Source organism: Astyanax mexicanus, chromosome 22 (genome assembly GCF_023375975.1).
Source record: "Astyanax mexicanus isolate ESR-SI-001 chromosome 22, AstMex3_surface, whole genome shotgun sequence".
In the NCBI taxonomy this organism is placed as follows: Eukaryota; Metazoa; Chordata; class Actinopteri; order Characiformes; family Acestrorhamphidae; genus Astyanax; species Astyanax mexicanus.
Window position 1 is genome coordinate 8856385 of NC_064429.1, and position 20632 is coordinate 8877016.

The 20632-nt window shown below is 38.0% G+C and overlaps 1 protein-coding gene across 2 annotated transcripts in view; it reads left to right on the forward strand.

The window, feature by feature from the left end:
- wscd2 (WSC domain containing 2) overlaps positions 1-20632 on the forward strand; it is a 117488-nt gene that overhangs the window by 89221 nt on the left and 7635 nt on the right. For both annotated transcript variants that reach the window (XM_049470212.1, XM_022666243.2), the window contains 5 exons: positions 4360-4544; positions 6749-6870; positions 11289-11463; positions 16764-16928; positions 18179-18379. In XM_049470212.1, the coding sequence (XP_049326169.1) occupies positions 4360-4544; positions 6749-6870; positions 11289-11463; positions 16764-16928; positions 18179-18379 (848 nt within the window). The remainder of the gene's footprint in view (positions 1-4359; positions 4545-6748; positions 6871-11288; positions 11464-16763; positions 16929-18178; positions 18380-20632) is intronic.

The window sequence follows — 20632 nt, forward strand, 5'->3', positions numbered from 1 at the left end:
TTGGCCTAAAAATAAAAATGATTTATGAACATTTCTATAAAATACGACTAATAGTTTTTATGTACAGTACAAACAGTTAGTGTAATTCAGCAATAGCTGCCCCAAAGCACTGTCTCTGTGTCAGAACTGGCTCATAACTGTGTTTCCTGTCTGGATTTGGTTCAGAATGGCCTACTGTCTGGGTTTTTTGTTAAGTACTCAAATGAACTAATGAAATATAAATTGCATGATGAAAACTTTCCCTATGATGGGTTATACCTTTCTTCAGAAATATGTATTTTAATATGTATGTTTATAGAGTCTTTTAGAGATGATATTCATTGAAACCTTTACCATAATAATGTATGTTCTCCTTCTCTCTCTCTCTCTCTCTCTCTTTCGCGCCTGCTCGCACTTAGTCTTCCTTCCTCTTTTCCACTCTTCCTCTCTCGTCTGTGCTTTTAGATGAGTTCAGTTTTTGTTAAAGGGGCCAAAGTTACACCACTGACTTTAAATCAACATTTATATTTGTTGATTTGTATGGTCATGAATGATCATGTTTTTTTTTTTTTTTATACGTTATTATTTCTAATTTTAGCCCATTTTCTCCTAAATTGCGAGGTTAATTAACCAATCAACTCACTAGAACTAGTAATTTAAGCAATTTAAGTAACTTTATCACTAGTAATGTCCTCAACACTAGGAGAGTGAAGACCAGCACATGCCTCCTCTGATACATGTATTTTCCAATTGTTGCTGATGTAGCAATAACCAGTAAAGATCACCCTCAGAAAAAAGCACAGCAAATACCCCCGGAGAGAGCACGGCCAAGTGCGCTCTCTCTGACTCTGTCAGCTGATGGCCAGCCACAGGACCCAGGATTCAAACTGGATCTGTGGAGTCGCAAAACTTAAGAAATGGCTTTATAGTTACCAAAGTTACACCATTAACTTTAAATCAACATGTATAAACAGGGTTCGTAGGGTCGTGAAAAACCTGGAAAAGTCTTGAAAGTTGATTATAGCAATTTCCAGGCCTGGATAAATTTTGGAAAAAAAAAAACAACAGAAAGTCTTGGGAAAAAGCCATGAAAATTTGGTCTGCAAATCTTTGTGTTTCCGTTTATCGATGGAGAAAATCTATTTTGAGCTAAAAAAAAAAAAAAAGTCAGTTAATTCAGAGTTAATTCAGTAATTTAGCTCTAGACAATGAAGCTCTCAGAATCTGATAGACATTCTATTATTAAATATTGTTATCTGATTAAGATATAATCATATTTTAACTATAATCATGTTTGATTGTGGGATGATCTGCTGGTAGCTGACAGAGCAGTCTGACCTGTGTACACTTTATTTACAGATAGTTTTAAACCGGAACTGAACAGCAATTTCAGAACTAAGTGGAGGCTAATGGGAATGCTAATGCTAATGCACACGTGCCACAGAAATATACACACACTACACACACTTCTGTGGTCAGACATGTCATAATTCTCATGCCTATAAAAGTTATGTAATGGTAGCTAAGATAATAATTATCATAAGAAAACCAAGATAAGAACACTGATTCATTCTAAAGCGTTAAGCTGCCCAGTTACAAAACAGGAACACTCACATTTTGAAAGCTGGCGGGTTTGAGCAAGACTTTTATAAAAGGTCCAGAACCAAGACCATGTGCAGGGTTTTGCTGTTCTGCCAGAAGGTTATGGTTGACATTGCAAGAGCGTGGGAGCACTTTAGTGAGGGGGTTTCGTGAATTTCCCCTCCAGCCTCGCGGTCTCAGTGGCCTGCGGTGAGAACAGGAAATGCCTAGATGTGTTAATTGACTGTCACACTTAAACTGAGTTAGAAAATTAGAAAATGTACTGTCTCTGACTGGCACTAAAATTGCTCAGAAAGTCACAATCACACTTTACATTACATTACATTACATTACATTACATTACATTACATTACAGTTGGCAGACGCTTTTGTCCAAAGCGACTTACAATAATGAAGTGCAAATAATAGAAGAGGTTAAGTACAAAAATAATAGAAGTTAAAAATAAAGCATCTATAGATAGGGCCTTAAGGAGGTCAGAGGGAAATAATAGGATAGAGGAGTAGAGAAGAGGAAGAAGGAGATGAGGTTAGAATTAGTTAGTTTGTTAGAGGTGTTAGGAGAGTAAGTGCTCTTTGAAGAGCTCTGTCTTCAGGAGTTTATTAAAGATAGTGAGAGATTCTCCTGATCTGGTAGTAGAAGGTATTTAGAGGTGTTAGGAGAGTAAGTGCTCTTTGAAGAGCTCTGTCTTCAGGAGTTTAAATAGGGATGGAAGTGGGAGGAGTGAGGGCGTGGATCACTCCCAAAACTTAGTTATGACACATAACTCCACTTTGTGTGGGGTTCCCATTTACCCTGAGCTAAAGGTCAGTAGACTGTGCCCATATATAGATGGTTTGGAGAGACATGTCATCTGCTGGTGTTGATCCATCTCAAAAACATTACATTTGGCAGACGCTTTTGTCCGAAGCGACTTACAATAGTGAAGTACAAAAGTAATAGAAGTTAAAGGTAAAAACATCTTTAGATAGGGCCTAAAGGAGGTCAAAGGGAAATAATGTGATAGAGGAGTGAAGGAAGGCAAGAAGGAAATGAGGTTAGAAGTAGTTAGTTTGTTAGAGGTGTTAGGAGAGTAAGTGCTCTTTGAAGAGCTCTGTCTTCAGGAGTTTATTAAAGATAGTGAGAGATTCTCCTGATCTGGTAGTAGAAGGTAGTTAGTTAGAGGTGTTAGGAGAGTAAGTGCTGTTTGAAGAGCTCAGTCTTCAGGAGTTTATTAAAGATAGTGAGAGATTCTCCTGATCTGGTAGTAGAAGGTAGTTAGTTAGAGGTGTTAGGAGAGTAAGTGCTCTTTGAAGAGCTCTGTCTTCAGGAGTTTATTAAAGATAGTGAGAGATGCTCCTGATCTGGTAGTAGAAGGTAGTTAGTTAGAGGTGTTAGGAGAGTAAGTGCTCTTTGAAGAGCTCTGTCTTCAGGAGTTTATTAAAGATAGTGAGAGATTCTCCTGATCTGGTAGTGGAAGGTAGTTTGTTCCACCATTGGGGAACACTTGATTTAATCAGTAGATTTTATCAGTACTAGTTGTAAAACTTCATACCAACTGACATTTTTCAGCAGGATAATGTTCACCCACAAACAGAATAAGAATTCTAGGTATATTTTTAAAAAAAAATCTAAAACTTTCCAAATGGGGACCTACAGTGTTACTATAGACTATATTAGACTGTAGAGTGGAGGAAGCTAGACTCATAACAATGCTGTTAGCCAAATAGAGGCAATATGTTTGCATTAGGGGCGTCACGATTTCGATATTTTATCAAAATCGATCAAAATCATGTAATGGTCTCGAGCCTCAAAGTCAAAAAAAGGATCGACGATCCCTCCCTCTAAGCTACGCAAATGGCGCAGCACACTGTAGCTCAAAGAGCAGCTCTTTCTCCAGAGAATGTGAACATTCTCATCTTCTTAAAGAAAAACTTGAAAATATAAAAATAACAGTTGTTTTGTCTAGCCTCAAATATGTTTTGGTACCTTAAGGAGCATCTTTCTCTCAGATAAAGTTAATAATATATCTTTATTAAAGAAAAAAACTTGAAAAGTCTTAAAGTCTTATTTTTCGTGTGTAACTGTTATAGTAGGATAAAGTTCAGTTTGTTAAGGCTCTATTATTTTGTACATGACTGTTCCTGTATTTTTATTATTATTTATTTTGTTATGTTGCACATTGCTGTTTTAATAGTGCACACTGCTGCTACCAAAAAAAGATCCACTAGATGGCTTAATTAAATTATTTAAATTTGACCATTAGTGCCTAATGTGGTGTATTACAGATCACTTGTATCACTTTGCATCACTTATATCAAGCCCACCTTTTGAAATAAGATATTGTAAATTTGATTAATCAAACCAATGACTGACCGTAGACTAATCTAAAACTGGCATAGGCCTCTCTGCTGTAAAAAAAAAAAAAAAAAAGGAAATCGAAAATTGAATCGAATCGTGACCCTAAAATCAGAAATAAAATCGAATCGAGAATTTAGAGAATCGTGACACCCCTGGTTTGCATGTATGAATATTCATGAGCAAGAGTTAAAATCCTATTGTGCTATCCTCCACACTCCTCCACGGGACTAAAGCAGCGTTATACCGAATCGCCGGAGCAATTTTTTTTATACAAAAAACAGTGCATATGACATTCATTTATTCTAGAAACCCTTTATTCTAGAGACATTATAAAACAAATAAAAAAACAATTAAATAAAAATTTTAAACATATTAATCACAGTTAATACTATAGCACATTACCCCATGCTCAGAGATCTTGTGCTCTTGCTCTTTTTTAGGGGATATATGTTCGCTGGTCTGGAGTTTGGAGCCGAGTGCTACTGCGGCCACAAGATCCAGGGGGTCAACGTGTCGGAGAGCGAGTGCAACATGGAGTGTAAGGGTGAGAAAAGTAACCTCTGTGGAGGAGCCAACCGCCTGTCCATCTACAGACTGGAGCTGAGCCAGGAGTCAGCCCGCAGATGTGAGTACTCTATACACAAACACATACAGACGTTATGCTGCTGTACAATTATAACAAATTAAATATGCGTGTCATACTGATGAGACTAATCATATGCTTATGAATATACAAGGAAATAATTTTATTTAATGCACAAAGCTACTGGACTCCAATATACAGCTCTGGAAAAAAATAAGAGACAACTTATATTATAAAAATGATGAGTTTCTTTGATTTTACCAAATTGAAAACCTCTGGATTTTAATAATCAAGAGGAAGATGGATGATCACAAGCCATCAAACCAAGTTGAACCAAACTGAACTGCTTGAATTTTTGCACCAGGAGTAAAGCAGCATAAAGTTATCCAAAAGCAGTGTGTAAGACTGGTGGAGGAGAACATGATGCCAAGATGCATGGAAAAAACTGTTATTAAAAACCACCAGGGTTATTCCACCAAATACTGATTTCTGAACTCTTAAAACTTTATGAAGAATTGCAAGAATGAAGAATAAAAAGAACAATATATTGTTGCATTTTAGTTCTTAAGAGTTCTTTTTAAGAAATAGCATCAGATTGTCAAAAACAAATTAAAGCTTTAAAACCTCAAATAATGCAAAGAAAACAACAATTCTAAAGTTTTATCTAAGTAAGAGTTTAGAATCAATAATTGGTAGAATGACCCAGATTTTGAGTCACAGCTTTCATGTGTCTCGGCATGCTCTCCACCAGTCTTGCACACTGCTTTTGTGTCCCAGTAGCATACATTTAACTGTTAAATATGTGAAATGTCCCAAGCTAGCAAAATGTTTAACCTTTTAACGGGTTTAATAAATCCTCCACAGCAAGGGGGTTGGGGCTTTCCCACTCTCCTCCGCGCTAGCTAGCTAGCTGATTGGCTGTTTCTCCTGAGAGGCGGGACTTTCTCCCTGAACCGGCTCTGTGATTGGCGCTAAGAGATTTCCCATTCACACACAGCGCTCAGTGGACCGTCTTCTCTCCTGTTCTGCGGTATCATTTTAGTGGGGGACAAATCCACCTGTTTCTGATATTCCGTCCAACGAACCCCCCCCACCCCCACGGTTCCTACGCCAATGGCTATAGCTAACTAGTTAACTAGGTTAGCTAGCTCAGGTTAGTTACCGTAAGTTAAGAAACTTGTTTGTTGAAAATGATCATAAAAAAGAGTAATTGAGGGCGAGAGTGGGCGGGGTTTGGGTAGTCACACGGCCCCGCCTCCCACCTCTGCCTCGCCAGTTCTGGCTTCCATTTCGGCCATATTTTGGCTTCAAAACGCCGTAATGAGAGTGAATAGGGACGTCCTGTTTATACTTATATACAGCCTGTGCTCTGTACCTTTTCATAAACAGCAAATTAATCTGTACAGAAAGCTGAGGCCTGTGTGCGTCTTCAGGGCCCGTCCTTCCTGTTTCTTTAGTGTGAGAGCGAGCTGTCACACATGACTCTGCGTGCCTGATGACCCCTGAGTAAAACACACAGTTCATGTGACAGAGTGTGTGTGCATGCATCAGCAGGACTGGAGCAGTAACCGCTTCCCCTGAGCTCACAGCTTTTCTTCATCATTTACACCATCTGATGTTCTGCATCCAGCTGTGTGGCCTTTTTACACAAACACACACACATATATATATATAAATATATGCACACATACAGTGGCGTGAAAAAGTGTTTGCCTCTGTACAGATTTCACAGTCACATTTTTCTGATTGTTAAACAGCCTTTAATAACAGACCAAACTATTTACTTTACTTTTTAAATGATAATTTAACCCTCCTATTATGTTCACTTATCAGGAACAGCAATGGTGTTCGGGGGGTTCATTTTAACTACCCAAAAGATGATCTGAAACCACAAAAACATCATTCCAAGCAGTGTAAATTATTAATTACTAACTCCATTACTAATTATTCTATCAATATGTAGTGCAATGATGCTTTTCCTTACCTCTAACAGTTAATGCTTCAATTAGAATCATTCACTCGTTTTTCACAAATAAAAAAAATACATGTTCAAATACATAACTTTTTTTGAGTTTTTAATGAATTATTATTCACTAAAGGAGAAAACACGCAACACTAGTGAACCTTCACGAGTGGCTGATTCTGTAATTTGAAAGCAATGCTGATAAATGTTGGACCCTTATTGTAAATTCCAGTTTTAAACCTTAAACTGATAAAACCTAACAATGTTTGTTCTTACCTTTCAGATGGGAGCGCCATCTTTAAAGGCTGTTTCAGGAGGCCGGACAACGTCACGCTAGCTCTTCCTGTCAGCTCAGTCATTCAGAACATGTCTGTGGACAAGTGTGTGGACATGTGCACTGAGAAGGTATGTGTCTGTATGTCTATGCATGTTTATGGAAAATACACTGTACAGCCTATAGGAGACTTGTGGAACCATAGAACGTAATGCGCCATTCATCAGTGTGCTGAAATTGCACTCTGCCATAGAAAATGAATGGTCGCCTGTTATTCTTCAGTGTGAACGCAGGGTTAGGCGCTCGTACTCTCCCTTTGTCTCTCTCTCTCTCTCTCTCTGTGTCTTTCTCTCTCTCTCTCTCTCTCTCTCTCTCTCTCTCTCTCTCTCTCTCATGCGTGTGCCCACAGTAGAGCTTAGATCGTGCTCTAAAAAATCCAACCCAAGTCAAACGCGGACAAGTGGAGGAGCTCACGAGCTGCCAGAGCTGCGTGATTATAACATTCTAACTGTGCAACTTTTTTAAACAGTTAATTTATAATAGTTATAATAGTTTTAGATTATTAATTATAGTTTAATTTTATTTTGTTTTCACATTTTTACTTTTTCTCCTCCAATTCAGTTAGTTTTAATTGGTTTTTAGAGGGAGTTTTGCTAGATTTTATTAGTTTTTACACATTAGATCAGAGAAATAAATTCAAAAACACAACAAACTTTACAGGCTTCACTCATTTTTACCAAATTATCAACCACTAGTGAGTGCGTGAGAGAGAGAGAGAGAGAGAGAGAGAGAGAGAGAGAGAGAGTGAGATTTATCAGGTTATTCTCCCACGTGGGGTGTTCAGGTGTATGAGCTTTTTACAGGTAAAGATTCTCACAGCTGCTTCTCAGAAGGAGTGGAGTCTATTCCTCATACTGTTTATCCTGTTTTACTACAGAAAATGTGATTTTATCTTCCTCGTGCTCCTATTCTAATCCGGCTTCGTGAACAGATTCAACAGAGGCACAAACCACCCACTGTAAAACTGCTGGATTTGAAACAGCGCTTATAAATAATTAACAAACACAAAAAGGAGAAGCTCATAAAGGCCATTAAGATATGTATATAAAGGCTAATACAGAAACAAAGCAGAAGTACTGTATGAATTCAGAGAGAAGAAATATCAGCTCTGGTTACTGGGTGATAGTAAAACTACAAATAGATGGTGTTAAATCAGATAAAGGGTCAGAGTAAAAAAAAAGAAGAATAGATTGCTCAGCCATACAAGAGCAATGAACAATAGCAGTTTTAATGTACATCAGTTATCTTTCTGTATCATTTATGCACATAAATACTGACTGAATGAATTAATTAATTAAATAATGAATGAATATGCAAGTTAACTACTAGCTCTGCTATGTTAGCTACTATCAGTAGCAGCTAGTGTCAGTTTGTTAGATAGATAGATAGATAGATAGATAGATAGATAGATAGATAGATAGATAGATAGATAGATAGATAGATAGATAGATAGATAGATAGGTAAGTAGGTAGATAGATAGATAGATAGATAGATAGATAGATAGATAGATAGATAGATAGATAGATAGATAGATAGATAGATAGATAGGTAAGTAGGTAGATAGATAGATAGATAGATAGATAGATAGATAGATAGATAGATAGATAGATAGATAGATAGATAGATAGATAGATAGGTAAGTAGGTAGATAGATAGATAGATAGATAGATAGATAGATAGATAGATAGATAGATAGATAGATAGGTAAGTAGGTAGATAGATAGATAGATAGATAGATAGATAGATAGATAGATAGATAGATAGATAGATAGGTAAGTAGGTAGGTAGATAGATAGATAGATAGATAGATAGATAGATAGATAGATAGATAGATAGATAGGTAAGTAGGTAGATAGATAGATAGATAGATAGATAGATAGATAGATAGATAGATAGATAGATAGATAGATAGATAGATAGATAGATAGGTAAGTAGGTAGATAGATAGATAGATAGATAGATAGATAGATAGATAGATAGATAGATAGATAGATAGATAGATAGATAGATAGATAGATAGGTAGGTAGGTAGATAGATAGAAGGAGGGGAAGCTCAATTTCGGCCTACATCTTAACATATGTAGTTTTATTTATACAAAAATTCTACTCTCCCTGACATGTTTTTTTTTTTTGTAAAAAAAAAGGTATTATTTTCAAGTTTTCACTAAACAACAAAAAGGTACCCATTCTTTATATTGAACAATTACATAAAAAAAGACGCTATGACATGAATAAACATAAAAGGATCAGTAAAAAAAACATTACGCAAAATCTTTAAAGTTGGTAAAGGAAAAAATGCAGGTAAATTTATTTCCTTTTTGGACAGTTTTATTTTCCTTAAATAATCCCTTTATTAATTTAAATTATTTAAATTATTTTTAATAATAACACAATACTTACTACCGGCCCCTGTTCATTTATGTCCTGAGATAGTTTCATCAAGAGGAATGGACAACAGTACATTTTATTTATTACAGCACATCCAGTCAGCCAGCTCACTTTATCATACCAGAACAGCTGAAAATACCTGTTACTTTTCCCCACCTTTTACACCAAATTAATCTGAGCAGTTGATCTGCCCTGCTGTTTAACTCTTAAGTTTTTCTTCGTAAGGAAGACTATCAAACGGATTTTTACACTAAAAGATCGCTGATTCACTTATTTCGCTGTCAATCAAAAAGGGACTCCGCCTCAGACAGATCATCCAATCATCATGCAGAAGCTGAGCGTCCGGGCCGGCCAAGGCCAGCCCACTGCCCTATAGACCCCCAGAGACGCTGAGCGTCCGATGGGCGGGACAAAGCCCAGCATTTATCCAATGACTCGTCTCGTTTCGCCGCGCGCTTTGCTCCGCTATTGAAGTCTGTGCACTGTTTAAAGCAGCGCTGTGAAGCTGCGGGAATGAGTGAGAGGAAAGCCGCGGCGTTACCAGTGATAAGAAGCTGATTCTGAACTAAGTTCAGCGTGGTGTAGCGCATATTTAATCAGTGACATGAACACACAACAGTATATATTTAATCACTTATTTTTTACATTTTAGGGGAAGCTGAGCTTCCCTTGCAGTCTTAGAGCAATCGCCACTGGTAGGTAGGTAGGTAGGTAGGTAGGTAGGTAGGTAGGTAGGTAGGTAGGTAGATCCCCGAGGGGAAATTTTGTTACCTGTTAAATCTAGTGTAAAACTAATTTACTAACACATAATTTCAGAAAAAGAACTGACACATACTAAATAGAAAAACGTAAAACATGGTGGTGGTAGTGTGTGATGATGGTCTGGGGCTACTGGAATAGGAACTTGCTGTAATTGATGGAAGCAGGAGTTCTACTGTTCTATACCAGAAAATCCTGAAGGGAATCAGAATCCAGCAATCTGTTCCTTAGTGACCTCAAGCTCAGGAGTACTTGGGCTCTGCAGCAGGACAATGACCCAAAGCACACAAACCTCTAAAGTTCACTGTCTCTGAATGACTTAAAAAATAAAACTAAATGTTAAAGTTAAAGTCTGGATGATTGAGATGCTGTGGATGATCTTAATCAGGATGTTTATGCTTCCAATGTGTCTGAATTAAAACTGTAATTCTGTAAAGAAGAGTGGAACAAATTTCCTCCACAGAGATGAGAAAGACTCATTATCAGTTATCCCTATTTTTCTATAATAAGTAAAATTATCTTTTAAAAAAGTGTTTTTATATTGTCTGATAACTAGGGGTGGGCGATATGGCTCTAAAATAATATCACGATATTCCATGGTATTATCACGATAACACTACTGAAACAATGATATGCATATGATATGATATTACGAACCTCTAACTGAGATATAAAAAAAATATATATTTACAAGATTTTTTTCAGATTTGTAACAGAATCAATGATCCAGAATGCCATGATACTAATAACTAATAGTAAACTCCAAATATCTCCATATATCCAGGATTAAAGTAAAATAAGTGATACTGGACAGATATAATCTATAGTAGATATTTAATAGGAAAAGTGAGAACAGTGTGAATTTTTATTTTGCTATAAACAGCAAAAAAGTAGAACCCTGATGTGATAATTAGAAGTGAGTGTTATGGCACGATATTTTATATTTCAGGGCATAATATCGTTCACCATATTTAAAAATGTTTAAAAACGATACGATATGGCAACCCCCCTACTGATAACAAAGTTTGTTTAGTAATCAGAAAAATATCAGCATGACAAAAAAAGCAAAAACAAAATAAATCTGTAGGGGGAAAATACTTTTAATGCCACTGTAAATATATAACATATATGCAGTAACTGTATAAACATATATATATACATATATATATATACAGGATATAGTGTTTTCTCATCGGTTATTTAGAATATGCTACAGGTAATTCGTCTTAAGCGGTGAGACCAGTCAATTCATAAGTTTTTGCCACTTTAATATTAAAGTTAATTTCTTAATCACCACCCTGTGATAATCACAACTCTCTACCCCGTGTCTCTGTGCTGCAGGAATTCTCTCTGGCGGTGTTGGCTGGTGATAAATGCCACTGTGGCTTCCCCACCACTCTGTTCTCCCTGCACGAGCCGGAGGAAGAGGAGATGTGCCTTCATCGCTGTGCTGGAGAGGACTTTGAGAGCTGTGGAAATGATGAGTACTTCGTGGTCTATCAAACACAAGTACAAGGTAATTAGTAAAGTTCCAGTATTAGAATAATAAAGTTCTTATTTAGAGAGTCTATTTGAAAGATAATTGGATTATTTTGTGTTCTCTCGATGCACAGTACCAGTCAAAAGTTTGAAAACACCTTCTCATTTAAAGCTCCACTAGGTAGGCTTGAGATTTTGTGCTCGTGGGCTCCCCCTACAGTTGTAGAGTGTAATAAATGTTTCAGGCGGATTAGTTTCTCTTTCTCGTTTTCTGGCTTTCACAGACATATTCGGTCTCTTTCCAGCTTCTGCCAGAGTGTCTGTATGTTAGTTTGTAAAGAATGAACCAGTAGTCCTTGTAGAACTGTTAGAACTAAAGGTCGGAAAGCAGGTCGCAGTTCTCGCGAGCGTTCGTCGCGGCCGCCTCGGAAAACTTACAGAGTCTGGTTTGAGCTCAGAGGAGCTCCGGCACAGACACGAGAGCACCGCTATTCCTCCTATTACACCTCAATGCAGCGCTGCAGTGAGTTTTAAGCTGTAATTTCACTTCTTTTAAAAGATCAAAAATCAAGGAAACCTTATTATGGCGGTGCATGACTCACATCTCACACACAACACACCACATATAGACCAAAATGAGATCACCTCTGGGTTTTGTTTTTTTGTTTTTTTTTCATCATTTTCACCTTGTCAGAAATACAAAAAAAGACTTTTCCATTAACCTTCCTGTTGTGTTCTGGGACAAATTGACCTGTTCTAAAGTTTGAAGATTGTCAGGAAATGGGGATGACCTAGGCAGGGAGATGAGGAGACGGACGCAAGTGCAGGTAGGGTGAGAAATGAATAATTTAATAAATAAATATAAATAAACCAGGAAACGAGAAACAAGTAAACACTTAAACATAAAACAGGGAGATATATACAAGGATCAAGGGAGTGAACTAAATAAATTAAACTAGGTAAACAAATAACCAAAAACCAAAACAAACGAGAGAAACCAGAGAACATAAACTAAACCAACAAGAGATAATAAATAGCAAAATGAACTGGGAGTAAATAAACAAAGAAACAAACGAGGGACTGAATAAATACAATACTAAACAAGGCAGGGATATATACAAGGAAAACTAACAAGAGGCTAAACTAGACAGGGAAAAACTAAACTAGACAAGAATAAATAAACTAAGCAGGGAACTAAAGGGAACAAGAAACAAGAAGATGTAAACAAGGAACTAGGGCTAGGGCTTAGGCTGAAATCACAAAGAGACACGGAGAGACAAACAACAGGGGTTAGTGCAAAGACCGATGGAGACAAAGTGGCACAGGGGATCTATTTAAAGAAACAGGAAACACACTAGAATTGGAAACACCTGGGGAAGGGGCGGAGCTACAAATGAGAAACACATGGTGGAAATCTACTGACAAGAGACACAGAGGAGTACAGGTCATGTGAGGAAAACACACAGAGACATGAGACAGGGCTAAGACATGACAAAGATCTAGGACAAATAATTAAAAGTATGTATGTTTTTCAATACGAAACTTCTTCTGCTTGCCTTAATTACTGTAATCAACATATAATATAAAAATAGTTCATTTCAGATATTTGCAACAACCACCCCCTGCAAAAACTTACATTTGCAATGTTATTTTTAATGTTTCGTAAAACTACTGTTATTTATATGTTGATTCAAAAGTAATAAAGTAGTGAATCATTAAAAAATAGTTTGAACATGTATTTTTTTTTTTTTTTATGAAAAGGAGTGAATTATCCTAATTGAAGCATTACCTGTTAAAGGGTAAGGAGCACCATTGCACTAAATATTGATAGAATAATTAGTAATAGAGTTAATAATTAAAAAATCACACTGTTTTTTAGGGATTTGTGTGGTTTCAGACAACTTTTGGATAATTAAATATGCACCGTATCAAACTGACCCAGGAACACCATTGCTGTTCCAGATAAATGAACATAACAGGAGAATTAAACAAAGAAATCTTAAATATGTATAAATAATAAATAAATGAAATAATAAAGGATTATTATAAACTCTTAAGTTGCACTCGCCCATTGCTTTTGAGGTCTGTTTTTTCACTTCCCTATACAACAGCACAACATGCAACACATGGTGCCAGACAGCTTCCCTCTATATACCCCAAATAGACTGACCCCTGCAACCCCACCTCATTTGCATAATATGTTTCAAAACTATCTAACATCCTGTGCAGGTCTCATGGCCATGCTCATTGTTGTCTGACAGTCTGAGTTTTTTTTTACGTCTTGTGGTTGCATGGTTTAAATAGCAGCGGTTCTTGTGAATATATCAATATATCACGCCAATGGGTGAGGTGGTCTGATAGTGAGGTGTGTTTACATAAGTTCTGGCACATTGCTATCTTGGCAACGGAAGCTGTGCTAGACAAGTTAAAACTGTGCTAGTCAAGTGAAAACTGTGCTAGGCTGGGTAAAGCTGTGCTAGGCAAGGTAAAGCTGTGCTAGGCAAGGCAAAGCTAGGCAAGGCAAGGCAAAACTGTGCTAGGCTGGGTAAAGCTGTGCTAGGCAAGGTAAAGCTGTGCTAGATTAGGTAAAGCTGTGCTAGGCTAGTTAAAGCTGTGCTAGGCTAAGTAAAGCTGTACTAGGCTTGGTAAAGCTGTGCTAGACTAGGCAAGGCTAAACTGTGCTAGGCTTGGTAAAGATGTGTTAGGCTAGGCAAAGCTGTGCTAGGCTAGGAAAGCTGTGCTAGGCTTGGTAAAGATGTGTTAGGTTAGATAAAGCTAGGCTAGGTAAAGCTGTGCTAGGCTAGGTAATGCCTAGCTATATATATTACAGCCAATGAAAACCCCAAAATCAGTGTCTTTTATGAAGATGCAGATTTCATTCTCCAGGGACACTACCCACACTGCTTAAAGTAACAAACACACCGACACATGGCACAAACCAATGAGCTTGTATTGTTTGTTTATGGTAAGTAATGGTAACAGTAACAGAGTAACTGTGTGAGTAATGGTTTCTTTAGCCGTAATTCAGGAAATCAAGGAACCTTATTATGGCGGTACATGACTCACATCTCACACACACAACACACCACATATAGACCAAAATGAGATCACCTCTGGGTTTCATTTTTATTTTATTATTTATTTATTTTTTGCATCATTTTTACTTTTTCAGAAATTTGCAACAACCCCCTGCAAAAACTAAAATTAAACCTAAAACAAAATTGCAATGTTATTTTTAATGTTTTGTAAAACTACTGTGATTTATAAGTTGGTTCAAAAGTAATAAAGTAGTGAAACATTTAAAAAAAAAAGTTTGAACATGTATTTTATGAAAAACGAGTGAATCATCCTAATTGAAGCATTACCTGTTAAAGGGTAAGGAGCACCATTGCACTAAATATTGATAGAATAATTAGTAATAGAGTTAATAATTAATTTTAATTAAAATTTACACTGCTTTTTAGGGATTTGTTTGGTTTTAAACAAATTTTGGATAATTAAATATGCACCGTATCAAACTGACCAAGGAACAGAATTAAACAAATACATCTTAAATATGTATAAATAATAAATAAATGAAATAATAAAGGATTATTATAAACTCTTAAGTTGCACTCGCCCATTGCTTTTGAGGTCTGTTTTTTCACTTCCCTATACAACAGCACAACATGCAACACATGGTGCCAGACAGCTTCCCTCTATATACCCCAAATAGACTGACCCCTGCAACCCCACCTCATTTGCATAATATGTTTCAAAACTATCTAACATCCTGTGCAGGTCTCATGGCCATGCTCATTGTTGTCTGACAGTCTGAGTTTTTTTTTACGTCTTGTGGTTGCATGGTTTAAATAGCAGCGTTTCTTGTGAATATATCAATAATCACGCCAATGGGTGAGGTGGTCTGATAGTGAGGTGTGTTTACATAAGTTCTGGCACATTGCTATCTTGGCAACGGAAGCTGTGCTAGACAAGTTAAAACTGTGCTAGTCAAGTGAAAACTGTGCTAGGCTGGGTAAAGCTGTGCTAGGCAAGGTAAAGCTGTGCTAGGCAAGGCAAAGCTAGGCAAGGCAAGGCAAAACTGTGCTAGGCTGGGTAAGGCTGTGCTAGGCAAGGTAAAGCTGTGCTAAGTTAGCCAAAGCTAGGCAGGGCAAAACTATGTTAGGCTAGGTAAAGCTGTGCTAGGCAAGGCAAGGCAAAACTGTGCTAGCCTGGCCCAGTTTTGCCTTGCCTAGCACGGCAAAACTGGGCCAGGCTGGGTAAATCTGTGCTAGGTTAGCCAAAGCTAGGCAAGGCAAAACTGTGCTAGGGTAGGTAAAGCTGTGCTAGGCAAGGCAAAGCTAGGCAAGGCAAGGCAAAACTGTGCTAGGCTGGTTAAGGCTGTGCTAGGCAAGGTAAAGCTGTGCTAGGCTAGGTAAAGCTGCGCTGGGCAAGACAAAGCTAGGCAAGGCAAAACTCTACTTGGCTAGGTAAAGCTGTGCTAGGCTGGGTAAAGCTGTGCTAGGGTATGTTAAAGCTGTGCTAGGCTAGGCAAAGCTTGGCAAGGCAAAACTGTGCTTGTGTAGGTAAAGCTGTACTAGGCTAGGTAAAGCTAGGCAAGGCAAAACTGTAGTAAGGTAGGTAAAGCTGTGCTAGGCTGGGTAAAGCTGTGCTATGGTAGGTAAAGCAGTGCTAGGCTAGCCAAAGCTAGGCAAGGCAAAGCTGTGCTAGGCTGGGTAAAGCTGTGCTAGACGAGGTAAAGCTAGGCAAGACAAAACTTTGATTCTGATTGGTTCTGCCCACCCTATTAGAATAGTGCCTATAGGATAGTGTCAGATTCCTTTTAATAGATTAGAACTTACATCAGTTTTCTTCGAGAGGACTACAGTTAACATCACTGTCCTGTATTCTAAGAAATGTACTATTTTTTCCATTTACCAATACTTCCTGCTTTCCTCTGAAATCTCTTTGTATATCTGGTGTTTGATTCTTATCTAAAAAAAACTTCCTTTTTTATTTTTTTCTATTCATGCTGCATAACCCAACAATGCTTGAGCTTCAGATCAGAAAAATCTTTAATTTCTCATCAGAATTTATAGTTCTGTAATGAATCACACATCGGCCAGGCCCTGATATAGCAAAGTATCGACACCTTCATACTACCACCACCATGTTTAACAGCCTTTTTTATGTTTTATTGCTACCCAAGCTCTAACACGTTTTCTGTTAGTAGTCATTAGTCTGAAAAACATTATTTCAGAAGGTTTGAGGGTCTTTAAAGTGCTTTTTTGGTTTGTAAAATTTGTAAAGTTTGTTCTTCATCCTGCAACCCTTAATTCTGCTTATTTCTCTCTCCAGATAATCGATGTATGGATCGTCGATTCCTGCCCACGCGCTCAAAACAGCTGACGGCTTTGGCCAGTTTCCCCGGTGCTGGAAACACTTGGGCTCGACACCTCATAGAGCTGGCCACTGGATACTACACAGGAAGCTACTACTTTGATGGATCATTATACAACAAAGGTACAGTAGGTCTACACAGCATTTCTCAGTGTTGTTTTTTTATTTTATTATTATCCAACATGGCAAATCGAATGATTTCCTCAGAATAAATAAAAATAAACCTTCTCACTAGGTTTCGAGTTACCAAAAAAAAGTAATAATACAGCTCTAGAAAAAATGAAGAGATCAGTTTCTCTGATTTAGCTGTTTATAGGTTTATGTTTGAGTAAAATGAACATTGTTTTTTTATTCTATAAACTACAGACAACATTTCTCCCAAATTCCAAATAAAAATATTGTATTTTAGAGCATTTATTTGCAGAAAATGAGTTTTAATGCATCTTGGCATCATGTTCTCCTCCACCAGTCTTACACACTGCTTTTGGATAACTTTATGCTGCTTTACTCCTGGTGCAAAATTCAAGCAGTTCAGTTTGGTGGTTTGATGGCTTGTGATCATCCATCTTCCTCTTGATTATATTCCAGAGGTTTTCAATTTGGAAAAATCAAAGAAACTCATCATTTTTGGTCTCTTATTTTTTTCCAGAGCTGTATATGGTAACATTGCACCCAGAAGAAAGTGTTGGATTGTTTGAGATTATTATTTGAGAAGGCAGCCATATGTGGATAAGTATCGTCCTGTTGTACCTTAGTCTGGAAATTACGCATTACTATTCTACAGGGGTTGGACAATGAAACTGAAACACCTGTCTTCATTTTAGTGTGGGAGATTTAAAGGCTAAATTGGAGCAGCCTGGTGGCCAATCTTCATTAATTGCACATTATTGCACCAGTAAGAGCAGAGTGTGAAGGTTCAATTAGCAGGGTAAGAGCACAGTTCTGCTCAAAATATTGCACACAATGCACACAACATTATGGGTGATGTACCAGAGTTCAAAAGAGGACAAATTGTTGGTGCACGTCTTGCTGGAGCATCTGTGACCAAGACAGCAAGTCTTTGTGATGCATCAAGAGCCACGGTATCCAGGGTAATGTCAGCATACCACCAAGAAGGACCAACCACATCCAACAGGATTAACTGTGGACGCTGTAAGAGGAAGCTGTCTGAAAGGGATGTTTGAGTGCTAACCTGGATTGTATCCAAAAAAACATAAAACCACAGCTGATCAAATCACACAGAATTCAATGTGCACCTCAACTCTCCTGTTTCCACCAGAACTGTCCGTCACCACAATCAATTATTGTGCTCTAAAACCAGGTGTTTCAGTTTTATTGTCCAACCCCTGTACATATTTTTTGTGTTCGTTTAGGCTTTAAAGGAGAGCGTGATCACTGGCGTAGTGGACGCTCCATCTGCATAAAGACCCACGAGAGCGGCAAGAAGGAGATAGAGGCTTTCGACTCCAGCATCCTCATGATCCGCAACCCCTACAAAGCCCTCATGGCCGAATTCAACCGCAAATACGGCGGCCATATTGGCTTCGCTTCCCAGGCACACTGGAAGGGTAAAGGTGAGAGTCTGTGAGAGTCATTAATAATCTGTCATCTCAAATCAATCAATAACTTCTTTTTTAAGAGACTGAAACTTAAAGAGTCTTCATTTCGAGAAAAACAAAAACGAGAAGCAGCTTGTTTTTCCCATCTTCCCTGCTTCTCACGTGGGAAGAGCAAAAAAACAGTGATTGCAAAATTCAGGATTTCCCCCTTTCCACTCCAACTATACAACTCCAGTTCCACAAAAGTTGGCATGCTGTGCATAAAAGTGTGAATAAACGTGAATAAACACAAATTTTACCCTTTTTAATGAGAAAAATGAACTCATTTAGACCTTGATGGTCTGAAAAAGTTTTAAAAAGGCAACGAAATGCTAAAAAAAATTAAGCAGTACTAATAAAAAACAGCAGCAATTGGAGCAGTTTGCAGCTGAAGCACATGATTGGGTATAAAAAGTGTTTTAGAGAATCTTTAAAGATATTAAGCACTGTTATACACCCTGCGCAAGGTGCGTCGCGTTGCCCATTGCTATCTTACACCCATCAACAGTCTAGTTTCACACCTTGCTCCTGTGCCGTTAAAATAGTGTCAGTTTAGGAGTTTAGGAATAAATCTGAACACTGATGGATGTGGTGGTCTGGAAGTGAGGTGTGTGTTCTAGTAAATATCTGGTGTGTTTCTACTGTATCTTGGTGGTGAGAAACACAGGTGCGCCACTGACTGAATAAAACCCTGACAACAGTCAACAGTCAGCCACGCAATCATAACTTAGCCATGCAGGAGTGTCAAGAGCTCTGTGCTACCTTAGCTTGCGTACACTCACGCTTACATTACATTACATTACATTACATTTGGCAGACGCTTTTGTCCAAAGTGACTTACAATAGTCAAGTACAATGTAAAATAAGTTTAAAGGAAAAACATCTTTGGATAGGGATAAAAGGAGGACAAAGGGGAATAATAGGATAGAGGAGTGAAGGAGGGGAAGAAGGAAATGAGGTTAGAAGTAGTTAGTGTGTTAGAGGTGTTAGGAGAGTAAGTGCTCTTTGAAGAGCTCTGTCTTCAGGAGTTTCTTAAAGATAGCGAGAGATTCTCCTGATCTGGTAGTAGAAGGTAGTTTGTTCCACCATTGGGGAACTCTGTATGAGAACAGTCTGGATTGCTTTGTGTGAGTGTTTGGCAAAGCGAGGTGACGTTCATTGGAGGAGCGCAGCGGCCGGGAGGTAGCGTAAGCCTTCAGGATTGAGTGCAGGTAGGAAGGAGCCTGTTCTGACATCACCTTGTAGGCGATTGTAAGAGTTTTGAATTTGATGCGAGCATCAACTGGTAGCCAATGGAGCTCAATGAGCAGCGGGGTGACATGTGCCCGTTTTGGCTGGTTGAAGACCAGACGTGCTGCTGCGTTCTGGATCATCTGGAGTGGTTTTACTACACAGGCCGGGAGGCCAGTTAGCAGGGCATTGCAGTAGTCGAGGCGTGAGATGACGACCGCTTGCACCAGGAGTTGGGTGGCCTGTTGCGTCAGGAACGGTCTAATTTTTCGGATGTTATAGAGCGCAAAGCGGCAGGACCGAGCAACTGAGGCCACATGGTGCATGAAGGAGAAGTGAAGGAGATTTGGTCATCAACCAGAACACCCAGGTTCCTAGCAACCTTTGTCGGTGAGAGAGAGAGAGAGTCGATACTTATAGAGAAGTTGTGTTGAAAAGATGGTTTTGCTGGTATAACCAGAAGTTCACGCTTGTTACACACACATACACACACACATGGGTATGCTGCAAAAAAAAAATGCAAAATAAAAATGCTCTTTTTATATCCAGGAATTATTATTATTATTAGTTTATTAGTTAGTTATGTTTTTATTAAAGAGTAAATTGTTTCAATTTCAACATCTGATATGTGTTCTATATGTTCTGTTGTGAATAAATCCTATATTTTACACAGTGTTCTTTTTTTGTGGAATTGGTTTTAGTTGAGTAGCCATGGCAACTTCAGTATCTGAAGAGTTTCTGTGCTAAGAGTTCACTGGAGATATGAGGTTAATGCAGCTTAAGTAATGGAAACTTACAGATGTCCTAGTTACCATTACGTAAACCGATATCCCTGAATCATCATACTTCCCTCAACCCACAGCGAGGGTAATAATAAGCTTGAATATGCAGTTTCTGCTGATGTATGACGCACAGTATTTAAAAAAAAAAAAAAAAAAAAAAAACTAAAGTATGTTTAAAGTATGTTTAAAGTATGTTTAAAGTCTGAGTATTGTCTAT